We start from the raw sequence: 22,155 nt of genomic DNA, 5'->3' as shown, positions 1-22,155 counted from the left end.
CAAAGGAGCATTCTGCTCCTTAACTACACATACAAACACATTGCAAATGTGACTCCAAACATATATTATGAAAATATCAAAAATGTATTACTTCATTAATGAAGATCATATAAAACCATCATAAACAACAATGCATTACACAAAAAATCTATAAAAATTTAAAAACATTACACAGAAAGAGACAAATTCAAGTGAATCAATGCGAAATCATCAAGTTACATTAATCCGTTAGAATCTTGAGTACCACATCAAGCCACTATTAGCAAATGACATTACATTAGTTCCTCGTTTTTTTTTTTTTTTTTTTACTAACGGTGAAGCTAGACTCTGAACGAGGGTCCAGTGAGAGAATTGCTGCCTAAACAAAAAGAATTTCCGTAGCTGGGATTTTTCACCCATGAAGGTGGTGGCAGACGGGGGCTATTCAACCGACTCGAGCTTGGAGCAGTTCGGTGATTTTTATAACTCACAGCGCCCTCTGTAATATAAGAGGATTAACTTCGAGGATATAGACGGCACCTTGAATCACGACCCAATACGAGGCCAGAAGGGTCGCAAACATAGATCTTCTTAAACCAATCAAGAGGGTTGGAATTATATTGATTCAGTTGGGGAAGTGGCGATCCGGTCGACATAGACCTCTATGACCAGAATATCACGGGATTAATTAACTTTATTCAGCAAGTGGTTTGCTGCAAATCCCCGGAGATAACCTGAATAAGATTGTATTTGGTTTTTTTAATACTGGACACGAAAAGAGAAAGTTTCTGTCTTGAGAAAGGTGGTGCAAAACAAGTAACACACCGAAACGCGTCAACGCAATTGTTTTTTATTAAATCCGAGGAACTTATGTAATGTCATTTGCTAATAGTGGCTTGATGTGGTACTCAAGATTCTAACGGATTAATGTAACTTGATGATTTCACATTGATTCACTTGAATTTGTCTCTTTCTGTGTAATATGTTTTTAACTTTTTATTGATTTTTTGTGTAATGTATTGTTGATTATGATGGTTTTATATGATCTTCATTAATGAAGTAATACATTTTTGATATTTCATAATATATGTTTGGAGTCACATTTGCAATGGGTTTGTATGTGTAGTTAAGAGATATTTCTCCAGGACACAGGGTGAGTAAAGCAGTGTGTAAGGTTGTATGATTGGTTGTAAAAATAAGTCCAAGGGATAACATTACTTCACACTGTTTGTGTTGGCACCCAGTCCCTTGGTGGTTGGGCCTCTCCCTCTAAATTTGAGGTAATATCCCGACCCCCATTTGTTGTGAATCAAGTCTGCCCGTTTTTTGGTCACTATAGATATCCTATTTTCTTAATTATAAAGGTCCCCGGTACATAAAAAGTGTATCATGTTTTAGAAACCTACTGTGTAGCGTTATACACAACATTGCTTTGCCAAGAAGAATGAATGGATGGTGGCCAACCCTTAGGAACTGTCAGAAAAGAGCAATCCATGGATCATCTGCCCTGCGATATATAGGGAGGGAGCTACTTGCTTGACTCACCTCACGTCTCCAACCAGGGGCGTAACGAAATTTGAAGGGGCCCCTGCATAGTACATGGAGCCCCCCACTAGAGTCAGTCAGGAGCTCACAGGCCAGGATACTGTGCTGCATTGGCCCCTGGAGCTTGGGTCCTCCCACACCACGGGGGCTGGAGGGGCCCATGTTACGTCACTGTCTCCACCTCTCTTGGGGAAACATGTGGTGACATAAAAACCTCAAACACCACATGATGCTGCCATGGGACCAGACTAGTGCCTTCCTGGACTCCACTTACCCCCAGACGGATCACTGACATAATATCGACGACACAAATATCGAGATACACAAATATCGAGTCAAAAATATCGATTGACAAAATATCGACTCCCTATCTTCAAACAGGTAAGTACCAAAATATCGACTCCAAAATATCGACTTACAAAAATATAGACTGTCAAAATATCGATTTTTTTAAATGTCTTAAAATTAAGTTAAAACTAATATAGTAATAAATATATTTAATATAAACTTAGAAATAATTAATAAAAAAATGTAATTTTAATAAATAATTTATATAAATAAAAAAAATATATCACCAAAAATTACACACACACACACACATATATATATATATATATATATATATATATATATATATATATATATATATATATATATATATATATTTAAACATATTATTAAATAAACATATATAATATTTTAGAAATTTTTTAAAATTTATTGTTACAACTATAGTGAGTTCAACATTAGCAAAAGTGTTGGATAGCGTAGAGGTCAAATTTACTACTCCCACTCCAGTGGGTGCAACAGTAGGGAAAGCGCTGGATAGCGTAGAGGTTAAAATTACTATTCCCACTCCAGGGATGTATGACGTTACAACGCATACTTTTACAACGCCTACCATTACAACAAAACTTTTACAACGCAAAAACTTTTACAACGCATACATTTACAACGCAAGATTTTACAACGCATATACCTGTACAACGCATACCATTACAACGTAAGTATTGGTAAGTATATAATAATTTTTTGAATATAAATTAATAAAAAATATAATATAATTTAATATAATTTAATTTTATTAAATAAATTTAATTTAAATGTAATTTTACTTTATTTTTACAAAGTACCCCTGTACCCCAAAAACCCAAAACTGACCCTGAACCCTAAAAATACCCCTTTACCCATAAACTGAAAACTGACCCTGAACCCTAAAAATACCCCTTTACCCAAAAACTGAAAACTGACCCTGAACCCTAAAAATACCCCTTTACCCATAAACTGAAAACTGACCCTGAACCCTAAAAATACCCCTTTACCTAAAAACTGAAAACTGACCCTCATCCCTAAAAATACCCCTTTACCCCAAAAACTGAAAACTGACCCTGAACCCTAAAAATACCCCTTTACCCCAAAAACTGAAAACTGACCCTGAACCCTAAAAATACCCCTTTACCCAAAAACTGAAAACTGACCCTGAACCCTAAAAATACCCCTTTACCTAAAAACTGAAAACTGACCCTGAACCCTAAAAATACCCCTTTACCCAAAAACTGAAAACTGACCCTGAACCCTAAAAATACCCCTTTACCCAAAAACTGAAAACTGACCCTGAACCCAAAAAATACCCCTTTACCCAAAAACTGAAAACTGACCCTGAACCCTAAAAATACCCCTTTACCCAAAAACTGAAAACTGACCCTGAACCCTAAAAATACCCCTTTACCCCAAAAACTGAAAACTGACCCTGAACCCTAAAAATACCCCTTTACCCAAAAACTGAAAACTGACCCAGAACCCTAAAAATACCCCTTTACCTAAAAACTGAAAACTGACCCTGAACCCTAAAAATACCCCTTTACCCAAAAACTGAAAACTGACCCTGAACCCTAAAAATACCCCTTTACCTAAAAACTGAAAACTGACCCTGAACCCTAAAAATACCCCTTTACCCAAAAACTGAAAACTGACCCTGAACCCTAAAAATACCCCTTTACCCAAAATCCCAAACATATAACATTTTTAAAATAATTATATACTTACTAATACTTACATTGTAATAGTATGCATTATAACGGTATCTGCGTTTTAAAAACATGCTTTGTAAATGTATGCGTAGTAACATTTTTTGCAATTTAAAAGTTTTGTTGTAATGGTAGTGCATAGTAAAAGTAGCGTTGTAAACGTTGCATACCCACTCCAGTGGGTGCAACAGTAGGGAAAGTGTTGGATAGCGTAGGGGTTAAAATTACTATTCCAACTTCAGAGAGTGCAATAGTAGGGAAAGTAAATACTTCACAAATATATATAAATAACATAAATAGTAATACCAATTACAAATAATTAAAATATTAAAAAAGTGTATAAAAATATTAAATATTTATTTATAAAAACAAAATACAAATATTTAATTATAAAAATTGCCTACTCATACTAATTAATTACCTATTAACAATAAATTAATTTACAATTTAAAAATTAATAAATTATTTTCAATTACCAATTATATTTTAATTAATTACCAATTAATAATTAATTAACAATTAATTCTAAATAAATATCAATAAATAAATTAACATATTTAATAAATTATAATTAAATTACTTCCCACCCTATTCCCCTATAAACACACAACCCGCAACAGAAAATAAATTACTAAAATTAAAATATTTATCAATTAATCAATTATAATTAATTACCAATTATATTTTAATTAATTACCAATTAATAATTAATTAACAATTAATTCTAAATAAATATCAATAAATAAATTAACATATTTAATTAATTATAATTAAATTACTTCCCACCCTATTCCCCTATAAACCCACAACCCGCTACAGAAAATAAATTACTAAAATTAAAATATATATCAATTAATCAATTATAATTAATTACCAATTATATTTTAATTAATTACCAATTAATAATTAATTAACAATTAATTCTAAATAAATATCAATACATAAATTAACATATTTAATTAATTATAATTAAATTACTTCCCACCCTATTCCCCTATAAACCCACAACCCGCTACAGAAAATAAATTACTAAAATTAAAATATTTATCAATTAATCAATTATAATTAATTACCAATTATATTTTAATTAATTACCAAATAATAATTAATTAACAATTAATTCTAAATAGATATTAATAAATAAATTAACATATTTAATTAATTAGAATTAAATTACTTCCCACCCTATTCCCCTATAAACCCACAACCCGCTACAGACTTATATTACACAAAAAATAAAAATTATTATTAACTTACCTTAAATTCGATATTTTTGTTGTCTATATTATGTCTAGTCGATATTATGTCCATTCTATATTTTTGATTCGATATTATGTCCATTCTATTCGATATTAATTTTCTCTAGTCGATATTTTTGTTGTCTATATTATGTCTAGTCGATATTATGTCCATTCTATATTTTTTACTCGATATTCTGTCCAGTCGAAATAAATGACTCGATATTATGACTGTACACCCCCCCAGACATCTTGGCCACATATCGCCACATAGCTACTATTGACAATAGAACCAGAGAACCCAGGTTCACCTAGATTCCACTACCCATTTGGCCAAAAGACCAAACTCTTGCACGCTTACCAGCTCTCGTGAGACCTGGAAGTCTCGTAGACCATTTTTAATGCTGAGACTATTTAAACCATGATGCTTCAGGTTCTCTATTCTTTGCACTGAAAACCTGATTGGGAGTGGACCTCCGCCCCGGACCTCGGCTGTCCAAGAAGATATGGACGGTTTGAGAGCTCCAGGCTTCAACAATGAGCAGCTAAGTATTGAAGAGTTTCTTTTGATCATGGTGTCTTTCTTTTTTTTTTTAAACAATTCTTTTGGTTTTCATACACAACAAAAAAGAACAGAACGTCACTGAGACATAAAAGACATCTCGGTCCATTCACAGATCATTTCCCCATCAGGCCCAGCCATGGAGAAGATCTAGACCACCCCCCGGACCACTCAACCATCCCCTGTGGCAGGTCAGTCCAGCAAGCCCAGCCATTTGCCCCATAAACACCCGTGTTTAGTTTCCTTCTTTTACAGAGGAATCTTCGGAAATCAATATTTGAGTTTAAGGAAGGCACGAGCCTGAACCTATGATGGAATCTAGCTAGGAACACACATTTGCTTAAGTTGGGGGTTGTGCCCCTACAAAAAATTATTGCATGATGCTGAGTGCATCTGTTGGTATTTCCCTTTATTATTAATATTATTATTAATAATAATATTTATTTATTTATTTATTTATTTATTCAAAGTTTTATATAGCGCGAACAAGATCTTTACAGATATCAGAGCGCTTCACAGAGACAGGGGTAGGGGCAACAGGAGGGTGACTAAACAGACTATTGGGTACAGAATAATAGTCAGTAGCATAATAGGATAGCAGTCATGTACAGATAAAATACCAATAAACAATCAGGTAACCAGTAATATAAGACGCCGCAAAGTCTTTGATCCAGCTACAATAGAGTTCAGGTGAACTTTGGCTGTAGGGATGGCTTATACCATTTTCTTAGAATTAGAGAGAACAAGGGGTGGGGCAACAAGAGGGTGATTCAACAAACTAATGTGTACCATATAGTAGTCGGTAGTAAGTGAGTAGCATAATAGGATCGCAATCAAGTAAGAATATAATGCCAATAGACAATCAGGTAACCAATGATAAAAAGCGGTGCAAAGTCTCTGATCTAACAACAGTAAAGTTCAGGTGAACTTGGCCATAAGGGTGGTTTTCACCTCTTTCTTGAAGAATGCAGTGGAGGAGATAAGCCTGGTTTCAGGAGGGAGTGCATTCCAGATCCTGGGTGCCATTCCTGAGAAGGAGCGTTTGTATGTTTTTTCCTTCCGGAATCTACGAGGTTTCAGGAGTAGACTTTTTGTACTTCTGTTGGATCTCGAACCTCCTGATATAGACAACTTTTGAGTGAGGTAGTTGGGTGCCTTGTGGTGTACGGCCGAGTGTGTCATAACGGCAATTTTCAGCTGTATTCTGGCTTCAAAAGGCAGCCATTTCAGGGATTTTAAGTCAGGGGATATATGCAAGTGTTTTCTTGAGCCAGTAATGAGTCTCGCGGCAGCGTTCAGGGAGGCTCTTAGGGGTGCGGTTGTTGATAGAGGGAGTCCGCTGAGGGCCACAATTCCATAGTCTATGCGGGGGATGACTATGGCTTGTACAGCAGTTTGGAAGTCCTTGGCTGGGAAGAAGGGTTTAAGTTTCCTCAATGTGTTGATTTGGAAATTGGCTCCTTTCGTTGCTTTGCTAACGTGCTGTTGCATGTTGAGCTTGGCGTCAAGTGTGATGCCTAAGGATTTCGCAGAATCCACGATGGTGGGTTGGACATTGAGTGCTGTTAGGTGATTGAGCCAGATTTGGGTGGTGGTAATTTTCGCAGGAGGTGAGATCAGAAGGAACTCAGTTTTCAGAGCATTTAGTTTGAGGTGATTATCGGCCAACCACGATTGGGTGTTTCTAAGTGTGGAGTTCAGAAGTTTGATATCTTCGGGGATTGTAGCTTTAGATAAAGTTGAGTGTCATCGGCGTACATATGGAATTGTACATTGGATGCTTGGAGCAAGGTGGCGAGAGGTTCCATGACGAGGTTGAACAGTGTGGGGGAAAGGGAAGATCCTTGTGGGACGCCTAAATCTACTGGCACAGGTGAAGACAGCACATTGTTGATCTTGAACTTCTGAGACCGGTTATGTAGGAAGGAAGTAAACCATTTGAGAACAGTCCCGGATAGACCCATTCTAGTGTTTAGCAGCTCCAGTAGGTTCTCGTGTTTGACCGTGTCAAATGCTGAGGAGAGATCAAGAAGGATGAGGAGGCAGGAAATATTGCGATCAAGGATTTGGAGGGCGTCATCAATTATGTGCGTCATAGCCGTTTCCGTGCTATGTTTCGCTCGGAAACCTGATTGATGAGGGTTGAGGAGGTCAAACTGGTCAATGTTATTATTATAAGTTCAATGCATGCATGTGTGAGGATTTCAATGTACTAGAATTTTTGTCATAATCATAGTGTGCTGTAACCATAGTGAGTGTGGAAATGACCTAGCGTCGAGTCGTCGGGAAAATACTTTTTTTGTGTGAATTTTCCAAGAGTACTAGTAAACCCACAAATCTATGACAGGGTGCGCCATTAGCCCAAACACAGGGTGTGATGTAAATACTTTCTCAACCGGTTACAGGATAACTGGGAAATCTCGATTTTTTAAGATTTCAAAGTGTATGAAACATGTTTATTGTGGAAATCAAAAGATTTCTTTCAGTCCACCTCAGGAGTTGACAGAGAAAAAGCAATCAGTCTTGGAAGGCTACAGGGAAACGCAACGCAGGAGCACTATGGTAAGTGTATCTTCACCTTCCGGAGTATCTGGGACATTTAAAGAGAAAAAGCGAACCTTCAAGTTTCCTAACATCGGGTACGACCGACCGCCTTAGAAAGGAATCACAGTAAACGAAGAATCAATGGGATAGCAAGTTAGCATACTTCACCAGTCTTTTCCACAGGGATTCTTGGGGCAATGCAGCCTAGGCATTTCTCCTTTACTGTTTTAGTTTGTTATTTGGTCCTCAATCCCTTCCTCTTGGCTCAACCTCTCCGTAGTGTGTAGAAATATCCAGCAGTAATTGTGTAGGCATGGGGGTCTATGCTGTCTCCACAATCCTGGCTAAACAGAGTCAAGCGGAAGCAACCTTATCAAGTCCTGATAAAAATCCGAGCATGTTAAAATGTAGACAACAACAATATAAGCTTACAAATAATGATGGGAAATATAAAAACACAAAAATAGAAACCTACAATAATATCAAAATACACCAAATCCCACCATCAAACACTTAGCCCCAGTTATTTTAGGACTGATAGTAGATGTTTGCCCTAGTCCTCCAACAGATGGGGAGTGACGGCATTGGGACTTTTTACATGCTCTCAATTTTGGCAGCTCGATCATTTGTATATGTTTTTTAATTGTAATGGCTGCATATTTGCAGGAGAAGTGTGTGTTATCCTCCTGCCGGGATCCCTATAATTTGTTGGGACAGAGCCCAGCACCAGAGATCTGCAGCCACAGACACCATCATCTGTGTTTGACTAGAGACCAGGGATATGGTAGCCTTATTTCCCTCGGCACCCGGGGTGCAATACTGTCTATGCCTACAGCATACAGTTGCAGCTCTGCAGAAGCCAACACAACCTACACTACATGTATCATATGCACATTGCTCTCCAGGGCTGTGCTCTCGTCTTTCCTATACCTCAGTGATGTGGAGCACCCTCTGGTTAAGACAGTCATGCATTGTCTGGAGTGTCATTAGTTAAGATCTAAGATGCCAATGGAACATTTATACAATCAGCACAACTCCACCCCGGTGCTGGAAAATTACCTGATTGTTCTAGATGCAATCAAGTAGTGTGAGGGAAAAAGTCACATGTTCCTGGTGCAAGTTCTCTCACTGTGCCAATCTGAAAATTAGAGAAGGTTTCCAAAGTCCCTCAAAGAGCCTCTCAATATGCAAAATGTTAATGACAATGCTTTTGTATCAATACCATACATCTCTTGAAAAAAAGCTGTATTCTCGTCTACGTCAATCTCATTCAGATGGGGAATTGTCAGATCGGAGTCAGGGACACAACATATTTCTCCAGTCCCTCCCGTGGCTTTAACGTTCAGCCATGTTCCCTCAGGTGGTAAGGACATGCTGGTCAGGTTTTGCACTGGGCATGGAAGTGGTCAGGTAGCTCTTTGGTTATGGCCGGATGCAAGCTGGAGGTTTTGGGGTGTTCCAGTGGCTGCTCTATAAGGAACTGGGGGTGCTTCTCCGGAGCTCATAAGACAGAGGCAGCTTTCACAGATGAAGAGATCATTTTGTATTTTGTCTCCAATGCTGCAAATGCGGGCAGAGGGACTATTTATGCCTTGTAATGCAGGCGGTAGGTTTTGATCCTTCCCATGTACTAATAAAAACGTAAACAATGACACATCCCAGCTGCATAACACACAGAACACATTTCTCCCTTCGCTTCATTTAGAGATGCAATTAACTTAATTGATCTCAACTAATCACAGAGTTTGATTAGCATTCAGAGTTGTGACATGGCACCACCAAAACTCGTATCCAGTAAATCAACGAAATCATTTAATATTTCTGTTAGTTGCAAGAGGGGGTTGAGGAACAAAATCTGCCCAACTTCCCGTAACTCCTGACAGATTAAAGGAATGGTTACATGTGGAAGATGGGCGAAGCTAGTTGAATCTTTGGTTTAATTATTGCTGGCAGTTCTTAAGTATTACTTTGATGTTTCTAGATGGTGATGAAAAATTAGTTGCTATGGTAATTCCATTATTATCTACATTAGTGATATATCAAGACCATGACATAGGTATGATGTATATTCAAGGATTATTTTGGATTTGTATGTAACACTGCCTTGGCAACGCACATTTCTTTTGCAAACCAGGGAGAGAGACAGTACACTGCAAATCTGTTTCGTGCTGGAATGCTTGACTGCTAAGGTGTGCTGGCTCGTGCTCCATTCCCCTGGCTGTAATCTGAATGGAAACAAACGAGAGCGCTGTCTGCTTATAAATATCAACAGCACCTGCGAATAATATTGGGATATTGGTTATACGTTTGGTAAAGATCCCATTCACTTAGCTCACATTGATTCAATCTGAGCATTTATTTATCACTTCACTCGGTGATAACAAAATATCGCATGAAAGGAAAATAGTGCCCGATACAGTGTTTTGAGATAGAGTATCCTGTTCTCCAAACCCGCGGGCTGCCCACTCGATTATGGGTCTGGCTGTGCCCCCACTGACTCCACTGTCAGACAGCTTACCCATACAGCCCAACAGAGTGCGGGTTTACGAAAAAAGCTCGTCAGACCACCTGCCCAATTTACAATGGATGGTCTGATATCTTTCTTTATCTGTCCATTTCTACCAGGTAAAACCTGGTGGTCACAAAAAAAAAATAATTATGACCCACACACCATGTGAGTGCACTCCGCGGGTGTGGGTGCCATCAGTTTTTCAGAAACAACGCCCCACTTTGGAGTTTGCTTCTGAAAAACAAAAAAGGTTGGCGCCCAGCATACCAAAAGATGGCAGCCATGCAGCAAACGTTCAGCACCTTCAGAGGAGTCATCTTAGCAGCGGCGCCTCTCAAAGCACCGAAATCCCTACAGGGTAAGCAGTGATCTTGTCATTTGGAGATTAGTAGTCCAGCTGACGCTAAATCAGAACCATAGTGCCCTAAATTGGTTTTACCAAAATATTGAGCATTTGGAGTTAACAATAAAAAATCTACACAATCAGACATTTGTTGCAATATTTGGGACACAATATTTCTGCTAGGCAAGCTTTTGCTAGATATAATTTGACAACAAGGAGGCATCAAGGACCTCGTGGAACCTTTATTTGAGAACTAGGCAGACCTTCAAGTATTTTTCAATTTGCAGTTCGCAAAATAATTCTGAAATCAGCTAAGGAGTGCAATGAACACAATATTTACCATTTTGGCTGCAAAAAAGGTCCCCAGGCTGGCAGCAAATTTATAGTGACTTCTTGGTGGCTGTACGCACACGCCTCACTACGTGCTGCCATACAGCAGTAATAGCTGCTTCCTCTTGCCACATTACAGTTTGCCCGAACTCAGGGGCAGACCTGAGAAGCTCATACACAGGCTCAGTCTCCGAGATTCCTTTTCAGAACCTCCAAATCTGAAAGCCTGTTTATTTTTTTTATACGTCAATGATATAGAAAGTTACATTAGCCATGGGAAAGTGGATGACCTCAAGATAGGCACGAGAAATCTCCTGGCATAACTTTACACAGATGATTGTGTCTTAATGTCTAGAACTAGTGTGGGTTTGCAAAAGCTTGTGACCAGGTTTAATGATTTTATGAACGGACTGGGTTTAAAGACCAATATAAGGAAATCTTACACCATGGAGGTGGGTAAATCCCCCACCATTTTAAAATGTTTTCTTAAAAATTAAAAGCTGTCCTATGCCCCTACTTTTTCTTATTTGGGAATCCCGTTTGACCTGAAAAGCACCTGGCAACACCTAGTTGAAACAAGGATTAGTAGTTTCAATCAAAACCTGGAGGCGATATTCAGATTTACGAAAAACCTAGGCTCAAGACCGATTAATACAATAATTAACATCTATAAGGGTCGCTAGTGTCCCGCCACTTTGTATGGAGCTGGAGTATGGGGTTCCTGTAACCCAGTGCGACTACAAATAGCTGAGAACACCTTCATGAGATGTTTGCTAACAGCCCCCAATAGTCTTCCTGCTGCTGTTTGTCACAGCGAACTTGGCTCGATTCCTTTGTCCTTCTGTATACAAATAGCATCGACTGCACTGTGGCATTACATCTGGGCGAAAGAAGAACCAGCCCTTAATCTTGCAATTATCTTAGACTGTTTTAAGCTGGACTATATGTCGAAGATACCTTGGCTCAGCCGTATAAAAAAAACAGTTAGAGTCACTGGGTTGGTGGACTGTTTTTATAATCCAGCTATTATTGCCAAGATACCAAAAGCAAAACTGAAAAAGAATCTCCTAACCTGTCTAACATCAACTAGAGAAAACTGAGAGATGGTAAAAAAGAGCGTCTCAGAACACTCGCTCTTAGTACGCTCTTCAGGTGTTGACCCGTATCTCTCTTTTTATTTTAGTCATACCAAATTGTTTTATCTCATTAGATTCAGGTTTGGTATTTCGCATCTTTTGGTCTCTTATCCCCGCAAAGCTTACTGTGACGTCAAACAGACTTTCTAAGTCCTTCTCGTGGCTCTTTAGGGCAGAGTAATAATGGGTTGTTAAGTTTGCTACCCTCTCTGACGCAATTTACCTGATGTCTCAGCGCCGGGACACCTCTGTTTGGGGTAGCTGTCGTGCTTTATAAGCTTCAGTATTATTATTTTTATTATTATTATTATTAATCTGTGCCCATGCGATTCCATTTCCTTTTCTTTTGTCAACTTTACATTAAGCCAAGGCGTGATTTTATCATCCCTCTCCTAAAGTTTCTAAACAGTAGGATGTGTTGACCAGCTGTATATCATCTCTAGCATTTAAATGATGAATCCATCTGTCTAATGATTTATAGATACATCTCTTCAGCTGTTCGTTTGTGTGATTTTGTTGGGAAATGATTTTATTTGTTTTAACGATTCATCTTTGGATCTTATTGCCCAAGGGACAGGGGTTTGTTATGAACTCATAATACCCTGTCCCTAGATTTTGTTGCTATTTCGTAGAAATGTTAATTTATTGATTATTACTATGACATTCTGATTATGAATTATCACTGCTGTGAAACATATCATTCATTGTCTAAAGGTATTTCTAAAGTTAAGTGGTGCAGGACAACCTAGTTAGTTCATTTCTTTAACTTCAATTAACCTTTAAATAAAGGCTTGCCTGTATATTTAACAGCTTTTTAATGATAGTTCTGAGTCGACTGAACAGCAGCCCAGTGCTGTTGTTGATCAAGGGGCCGCATGTAAAGGTCAGGAGGGCTGGATTCGTCCCCCGGGCTGTACTTTGAGTATCACTGTTCTAATACAATATGCTTACCTCAAGAAATGAACAGCAATTTTGGAACAAGATTTTCATGCTCGGTATGTGATGATGCATACTGCCAGCAAAGTATTTTACTCAGTGCTTAATTTGAAACAAAATAAGTGGCGGGGCCATCGTCAGGAGGCCGCTGCAGCTTGAACCACCCATTGCCCCTGCAAGCACTGCCAATGACAGAACCAACATAACTAGTAACCAGAACACTCCTAGTGTGACAGTTCAGACTATATCAGGACCCGAAAGCTATAAGAATGGCTTTGGCAACAGGCTGTAGTCAACTCTAATGTATACTGAATTAATAAACAACTGTTGGTGTGTTCATCTCTGAATTAGACAAATAGCACCACAGTGTGGCTGACTGTCATAAGTGCCGGTGTTAAAAATTAAGTACCAGTGCCGAGCAGTGGAAACCACAGCTCAAACTAGGCACTGCTTTTACTCTCTGCCGACATTTAGATGGTGCAATCAAAACTACAATACAGTTAGGAAACTCAATGGTAAGTACTTAAGTTATTCATACATAGAAGTCATTGCTAGATCAAGGAATTTGCCTAGCATATGTGCTGTACTAACCTTTGAAGTTGGCTCAATACTGCCGCTCTGGACTGGTGTGTAGTAGGCTAGGTCTGGCAAGGACCAGGGTACACTTCGCTACACTGGTTGCTAGAACAGACTGGGTTTTGAATTAGATTTCGAGATTTGAATTTGCTTTAAGCAGGACTGACCTAAGCTATTGACTGGAGTTGGCACTTGTTATAGGGGAAGCAGGAGGACTAAAGATAGTGCTCTATGGAAAACCACCATGATACCATGGTGGCCTCAACCACTGCATATAAATATTACACTCAACAGCTTGTGGGATATCTGAATTGTCACAATGACAAAGGACGATGCACCCAGTTCTGTGATTTGTATCCTACTATTCTTTTGCAATGACTGTTTATGTAGCTTTACAAGTGGGAAAACATGCCAGAAAGGTCAAGACCAAGTGGGAACAAACAAGAAACGATAGCAGCAAGTAGCAGATGATAACTGGCAAAAAATCACTAGTATGTAGGCCATTTCAAGAGCAGATAAACATAGTCGATCAAATTTTACAATATATAACAAAAACAGCCTGTCCTGGACTTTGGAAGAGAACAATTACACATATTGTAGAACAAGTGAGGTTCTCACTGCCTAGTAAGCACGATATAGAGGAAAGAGAATGAGGGACTGGGGAACATATTTACAATATAATGTGTACTACGTCTTGTACTGCCTCATTCTGCTGCCTTGCAGCTAACTCATTCTAATGCCTGCAATGTATGTATGGGCTGGTAATGCATTTGAACAGACTCATATTCAACAGAAAAAGATGAACTTCAGCAAATATTCCATACTCCTATATCATATGTGCATTACAACACGAAAGTAGCAGAGGAATATATATTCTGCTGATGCCGATGTGATATGTTCTGCTCCTGCTGCAATCACAGTTTCCTAAACCTCTTTTCATAATACATCCAAACATTATGAGATGCATTTTCCCTAGATGAGATGATAAGAATACTGAGGATTTTCAGCAACCTCATGTATAATGTTGGTTTGGGAAAGCAACAAACATTTCAACTTCCTACACTTCTAGGAACTGTCTGACCAAATTAATGGTAGCCAACAACTATTTTAGCAAAACTATGTGATGCAAAAGGTACACAAATATGTGGAGCGAGAAGGATAGAACAGCTTTGCTCTAAGCTGACAGGTAAATGGGTGCTATGGACCCACACGCATTCACATCTTTTTCAGATCAAACATACATTTTATCTGTTTTCTACCTTCTTGCTCGAGCAACCTCTACTCATGCATCATAGTCATCCAACTCAGTGCACAGCAGGGATCAAACAGCATGAAGTAGGTCAACAGATCAGACATCATGCCGGGGAGTAAGTAATGCAGCTCTAGAAACGTTGTTTGTTGACACTATGAATCAGTGTCAGCATGGTGGCAGTTTACTTACAGGTGAGAGAGCGCGCTGACGTCAGTGAAGATTCCTTCTGGGAGGCTTGAGATGTCATTGCCATGGAGAGACCTGCAGAGATGCAATGCATGTGTGATCAGTAACAGGCTACACAACAATATTCTATATGATCACACTCTAATCTAGATTATAAATGACTTTAATGCCTGTGTAGTCTTCACTTGTAATGCACCAGCTTGCGCCATGTACGAGATGAAGGTGGTCTTTCAGATGGTGGCAGATGCAGGGTAGATGCCCTGTCGGCCAACTTCACAGTTCCCTCACCCCACTCAAAGGCTGAGGAATGATAAAATCACTGAGAATGGAGACTCAGTTAGCTTCGTGAGTGGAAACACCTGCCCCGACAGCCCCTCTGGCACTTGGCCACCAGATCACAGTAATGTTCACGGAGATTGTCATTCATTTCCCCTGCATTGCATGGCTGCCCCCCCATGTGCAGAGAGGAGACTCCTTACGCAACAGGCCATTGAGTTTTTCATTTTCCGAAACAAACCCTCGATTTAGGGGTTTGTTTCTGCAAAAAGAAAACAAGCCTCAAGGATGCCCAAAAAACATGGCGAACCTCTTGCATGAAGATCTCTACCAATCCGCCATAGATCTTTAAGTATTGAGTGCGGTCCCACGCCAGGGAAGTGGCTGACCTCTGGGTTGGAGGGTCAACCACCAAGGTCCTAGTGACACTCGAGGTCCCAACGACCCTGTTGTTCTCTGTAAAAGTTGATTTGGCTAAAACAATAGTCAAATACCACAAAATGACAGAGATTCAGTATATGTAATTTGGCACACATAAATAGTGCCTTATTTAAGGTAAGTGGGGGTAGGAGTGGACAGGAGGGACATCTCAATGCAGCTCAGCGGTATAGTACATCTATTAATGCCATTCTACAGCAAGGGTTGTGAGAGTAGAGTACAGACTTCAGGGTTTCAGGTGATTTTCTCCCCCTATACAGTGGCGTGGCTAGGCCTTAGCCGCCCGTGGCGGTACCTGCATTTGTCGCCCGCGGCGGCCGAATGTAAGGGGGGGAGGGAGGCTGCCGCCAAAACTTGTGCCGCCTGAGGCAGATCGCCACCCCCTTACTACGTCACTGCAACAGGAACTGCCTGCGATCCCAGCCAAGTGGCCCCTGCCTGAGTACCTGTTCAGGATCTCAGTCCAGAAACAACATTAACGAGTGAGTATTTCTGCTCTCTGCTGAAATCTGCGAGACAGAGGGTGATCCTCAAATCACGGGGCACTGAGATCTCAATGTCCTTTCACTCCCTTTATTTATCTTTCATTACCCCACGGCACATCCCTTTTGTCCTGCTTTTGATTTGCTTTTCCCTCATTATCCCACGCCCCCTTCCTAACTAACACGGTCCATGCTGCCTTGCTGCAGCCCGCAACTCGGACTCAGGGCAGCCCGGCATGATTGAATCTGCGGCCCCCGGGGGAAAGCAGGTCGGCAGACCAGTCTTTTCCCCGGGGTGTTCGCGCGATAGTTAGGGACATGGCAGGAAGTAGTTAGGGGGTTAGGTCAGGGGTGGGAGGGGTTAGGAGGTTATTTAAGGGGACAGGAAAGGGAAGGACGTCCTCTTCCTGTCCCCGGTGCCTCAGGGAAAGAAGTTAGTTTTAGGAGCTGTAGGTGGAGTGTGATTTAGGGGTATTTTGGTCGCGTTCTGGTGCCCCAGAGCGACTTTGCTAGGTGGGTTTACTGTGTCCAGTTAGGTGGGCTCTCACTTTAGGCGATGTTTCCAGGGTTTAGTCCTCGGTGTCCCGGTACGTCGCGCGCAGGTGCCATATCTCACGCATCTCGCGGACGGGCCGAGGGTGCCGAATCTCACGCATCTCGCGGACGGACTGGATTTGAGGTTGCCAAACCTCACGCATCTCGCGGAAGGTAGGAAAACGCTTTTAGAGGCATGGCAGCACCTGATGCAGAGGCAGTGAGGGCTGCACTACTGGTTCTTGGACGGGCGGGGAGGACGGACCTACTGCAACCCGGGGTCTTGGACCAGGCATCGGTGGGGATGACCCGCACGCCCCGGTCGGCGTCAGCGGGGGTGGCCGCAGCTGTCGCAGCCTGCATGGATGAGCCCGCTGGGGCTCGGGAGGGCGCGCCTAAAAAGGCTAAGGGTAAGAGGCAGCAGGAGGCGCCCAAGAAAGGGGGGAGGCGGCTGAGCCTCCCGGCTAAGATCGAGTCCATTGAGGCGTTTTCCGGTGAGGATGGCGGGGCGTCTGGGACTCCGCTGGCACTGCGTGCCGGGGGGTCGGGGAGGGTGGGCTAACTGGTGGGGTACGATGAGAGCAGTGAGGGCAGTGGGGGGGAGGACCTGGGTGAGTGGGAGGCGGCGGCTGGTGAGGATTTTGCGCTCACCCTGTCGGGGGGGGGGAGTCTGGGGGGGAGGAGGAGTTCACCATCCTGGAGCAACCGGTTGACCTTTCGGGGGGCCGGAAAGGGGTTGTCAAACAGCTGGGTTCCAAGGGCAAAGACCGGTTGAAGGCGCAGCAGCAGCCTGGGGCAGGGGGTGCTGGGGCACCCGTGCCCGGGGGGGGGGGCCTGGGGGTGCCTGGGCGGTCGTCCATTTATGACAGGTGGGAGCACATGTCCGAGGAGGAGAGGGCCCGCGACCAGCGTCGCGTCATTTCCGAGTATGGGAGGGAGTGTGTGAGAAGTTGGCCTGATAGGTGATGTTTCCAATTCTGGAACCACCTGTTATCAGACCAAACACTCCCTTATGGTGTCTGGTTGTAAGTCAACCTTATTAGACAAGCTATCCTAGGGGTAGCATGGACTAAGCAGCCTAAAGGCTTAACTTAAGAGGTTGTGTTAAGCGAGCTGTTTTACCACATACAATTCTGTAATATCAAATGAAAGGACACCACACAAGTATATATTATAAAAATATATGTATTTATTACTAAAAACAATCCCCAGTATTCTTTATGAATAAAGGGGCACAAGCGTTAAATCAAAAGCACAGTATAACATACAAAGTTGCACAAATATGGATGAGGGCGAGGGGCCACTCAGACCATATACTAAACAAGTGGTATAAGAGATTCCGATCGAACAGTGGTTAGGCCTAGGGCCTAGGGAATCGCTGGGAGCAGTCGGGACAAGCAATGCTGAAGTCGGGAAAAGCCAGCGGGATTCGGGTGCAGTGCAGAAAGTGCACGCATGCATCAATGTTAACCAATGGTGCGTAAAAGTTACAAAGTTAAAGTTTAAGGACACTTCCGCTGAACCTAGAGGAACAAAACTTAAGACACAGACCCTAGAGGTGTGTACCAGTGTGGGAACACCGGCGTTGCAATGTTACCTCACCCACAGGAAGCGGGTGCACAGGGTCGAAGTTGAGTCGGGTTTCGTCACGCAGGCTCTTGGTGCTTGGAGCTGAAAGGGCTGCAGGCAGGGTGAAAGAGAAGTGTCCGGTGGAGTCCAAGGGTGGACTCAAGTCAAAAAGTACCTGAAAGCAGAGGGGACAGAGTCTGGGTCACTCAGCAGTGACCAGGGTGGAACCAGGACGGAACCAGGCAATGTCGGGCGCAATCAGGTGGTTGTCGAGGAGCTTCTCTCTGCTGTCACGTGGGCTCTGGGGCATCTACGAAGTCCAGGAGCAGGTCACGATCTGCCTCACGCAGGCTCTCGCCGTTGGCGCTGTCGGCTTCAAGATTGGAGCAAACAACACTTGGCAAAAGCAATCCACGCGGAACCAGGAGATTGCTTTTCACTCGAACCAGGAGGGTCAGAGTGGGGGCTCCTTTTCAGGGGAGCTGGTGCAAATCTGGAGCAACCAGAATCGCAAGTCGAATTTCAAGTTTCGTCGGCACAGGGGCCACAAGCCAGCTGGCAAGTGACCAGGCCAACGCGTTGAGCCAAAAGAAGCAGAAGGGCCCCACGCAGCACTCGTCGAGTGTAGAGGGGTGAACTTCGGTGCAAGAGTGGCTCAGGGTTGGGTCTTCTCAAACCCTGTTGTACAGCTTCGAGGGTCACTCGTGGGCTGCACGGTCAGCGTCTCGTGGTCTTTTCAAGATCGCGTGCCCCACGCTTCCGGTCGCCTCCACGGGTCTCAGCTCTGCAGGGACTGTGGATCGAGCTATTAGAAGGCAGGCAAGCTTGATCTCGTCGATCTCTGTCGCTCGAGTTCCGGCGGGAACTGCGACAAAGCAGACGTCGAGGGCTGGATGGTGCCTGTTTGCACAGGGTGGTCACTCCTTGACCACAAGGGAGATTCTTCAGTCTTCTACGTTGAGTAGGATGTCGAAGGGTCCAGAGTTTCGTTTCTTATGTTTCATCAGGATAATCTGAAGTGCTTTGGCACTGCTCCCAGTCTTATAGTAATTTTGGGGGCTGGATTACCTGCTAGGTCCCCTCCTATGGGTGGGACCCAGGAAGTGGGTGGATACACCCCCTTCCTTTGATCCAGGCCGCCCTGGCACGAGGGCTGGAGTGCCCCAGAACCGGTTTGGCCGGATTATGCAAGGGGCAGCCTTGTGCTCCCCATGCAGTGTCTGGTTTCTTTCAAACCTCCCTGCTACAATCCACTATCTCCTGTCTGGGGGGGTGTAACACCTCCCTGTGACAGGAAACCCTTTGTCCAGGCCCCGTTGGCTGAGTTTCGGTCAGCTTCAGGGGGTCAGACTTGTGTCTGTGGCAGAGGCATCCATTTTGTGGATCCAAGGTCCTTTTAGAAATTAACCGCATTTAAGTAAAGTAACATGTCTTACCCCTCTAGAGGGGTGGAATGCTATCCCCGTCGCCAGAACTGGCGAGGGGATAGTATTCCAAATCGTATGACACCTTACACGACATGTTTTGATAAAGCCAAACCAAAGTTGCTATATAACCGCGAGGATTATAATGCACTTAAGAGTATATGGTATGGCATTATCCTGAAACAGCTTAGGGAGTTGTTCCCGACAGCTGCAGACAGGCTCAGCTCATGCTAGAGCTCCATCTCACATTAAACCAACCACTCTGCCTCCAGGATTGATGAGGCCTTCCATAGGAGTGGCTCACAGGTTTATATGTGTCCAGATATAGGTTTAGATATAGGTATACTATATCTAAGCAAGGGGTGATTACACCACCTTACCCCAGCTGAGTGATCAGCCAGTTGTGTCAATTTAAGAACCAGCCAGGGGTGGCAAAAGATATGCTGCAGCCCCTGGTAGGCCTTGGTGGCCCCTATGCCCTGGGCACCTATAGTGCATTATACAGGGCCTGACAAGGAGTCCATTTCCAATTGGGGTATGTGCCTATAGCACATGTATCATTAATTTAGTGAGAGAACAGCAGGCTGGGGGTCTGATCAGCAGGCCCACAGCCTCAGTAGTCGAAAACCAGTGAAGCAAAAAGCAAAAATTTGGGGTGACCATAGGATAGCAGACCCTACTCTCCTACAGAGTGGCAGCATTTGAAGGAGGTCAGGGGGACGAAGGCGGGTGGGACGCCCAAGGGCGATGGGGTCCTGGTGCCTGCGCGTGGCAGGGGGGCAACTGGAGGTAGAGGCAGGGGGGCCCCTGGGTCACGCGGGCAGTGGGTCTGGGTGGAAGGTTCAGGGACTGCCTTGACGGATCAGAGACCTGTTGGCACCGGGGCCTCCCCGAGCGCATACGGCTCGGCGGGGGGGGGGGACAGGCCAGCGGGGTCAGCTGGCAGAGGCCGGGGTGGGACGGCGGGGCACAAAACGGCCTCCAAACACCGGGACGAAGAAGCAGGGGGGTCCGCGGCGACCTGCCCTCCATCGAGGGAGCGGGCACCATTGATGCTGGAATGCGAGTTTATGCCTGGAGTGAAAGGGAAGGGTGCCAAGAGAGTGGTTACGGAAGTGGTGCCGCTGGATGTTCAGGATGAGTGGTTGGACTAAGAGGATGAGGAGGATGAGTTGGAAGAGGGTGAGTTGCGCGAGTCGGAGTGTGTGAACAGGGCTAAGGTGGCATCCGCCACGGTAGGTGTTTCCCATGAGGCACGAGATGGCGCCAGTCGGGCCACCAAGGGGACCATGAAGCCGGCGGACGCACGGCGACGGGAGACGGACGCTCCTGCAACCTTGTCAGGTGAGGGCTCTTGGTGGGACGCATGGACTGACGGGGGGAAAGGAGGGAGGAAGAAGCCCTGCCGGTCGGTGGGGGTGGGGGATAGGTCTGTACGGACGGGGGCCCATGTTGGGGCGGAGCCGGTGGCGGCTGCTGGGGGGAAGCAGGTCACGACGGCCAGTGCGCAAACCGACAAGGTGGAGGATTTGGGGGGTAAAGATGATGGAGTGGGGAAGCTCCCCAAGAAGTTGCCTTATTGGGTTTGGCCGTGCCCCTGGGTTCGCATCTGTCGGAGAAAACAAGAGGGAGGATTTGGAGGCACGAATATGCGGATGTGTTTAAACTGCTACATAGGGAGATTCAGGCGAAGGAAGGGTCTAAGGAGGAGGAATGGGAGTTGACCAGGCGGCCGAGGGTGCCGGTTACGATGGAGAATTGGACGTCGGCTTTCTTGATTTACGCGAGTATATATTGTGAAAAGTATGGTGATCGGGCGATTGCTCTGTTCAAGTATATGGACGTGATTAGGAAGGCGCAGCTGCATTTCGGGGGTTTTGCTTGGTTGAGCTACGACGAGGAGTTTAGGGCCAGGATCAGCGTCAATCCGGACACGCCATGGGGGGAGGTGGATCAGGAGCTTTGGATTCAATGGATGTCTTCGACGCAGGCGGCGGCTTCCACTCATACGGCTAGCGGTCTTCCGGTGACTTATCGGTCTTTTCAGTCGCGCCCCGCCCAGTCTGGGGCGGGTAGCCAAGGAGGTGCAGGTGGTTTGGGAGGCCAGGTGGTGTAGTCCGGGGCTGAGGGACAACAGTACAAGCCAGTGTCTTCGGGAGCCTGTTGGGGTTTCAATAAAGGTTTCTGCAACCGCCCCTCTTGTAAGTTCAAGCATGAGTGTTCAAAGTGCGGGGGGCGGCATGCAGTCACACAGTGCCTCACGTTGGCT

The 22,155-nt window shown here is 43.7% G+C and overlaps 1 protein-coding gene across 1 annotated transcript in view; it reads right to left on the bottom strand.

Annotated features, from left to right (window-relative positions):
- Positions 1 to 22,155, bottom strand: part of SLIT1 (slit guidance ligand 1) — an 899,254-nt gene that overhangs the window by 133,835 nt on the left and 743,264 nt on the right. Inside the window, exon 25 of the mRNA XM_078643589.1 lies at positions 15,167 to 15,238. Coding sequence (XP_078499715.1) covers positions 15,167 to 15,238 — 72 coding nt within the window. The remainder of the gene's footprint in view (positions 1 to 15,166; positions 15,239 to 22,155) is intronic.

This window comes from Lissotriton helveticus, chromosome 5_1, assembly GCF_964261635.1.
Source record: "Lissotriton helveticus chromosome 5_1, aLisHel1.1, whole genome shotgun sequence".
Lineage (NCBI taxonomy): Eukaryota > Metazoa > Chordata > Amphibia > Caudata > Salamandridae > Lissotriton > Lissotriton helveticus.
Note: the sequence above shows the minus strand (reverse complement) of the source record. Positions and strands in the feature narration are given on the sequence as shown.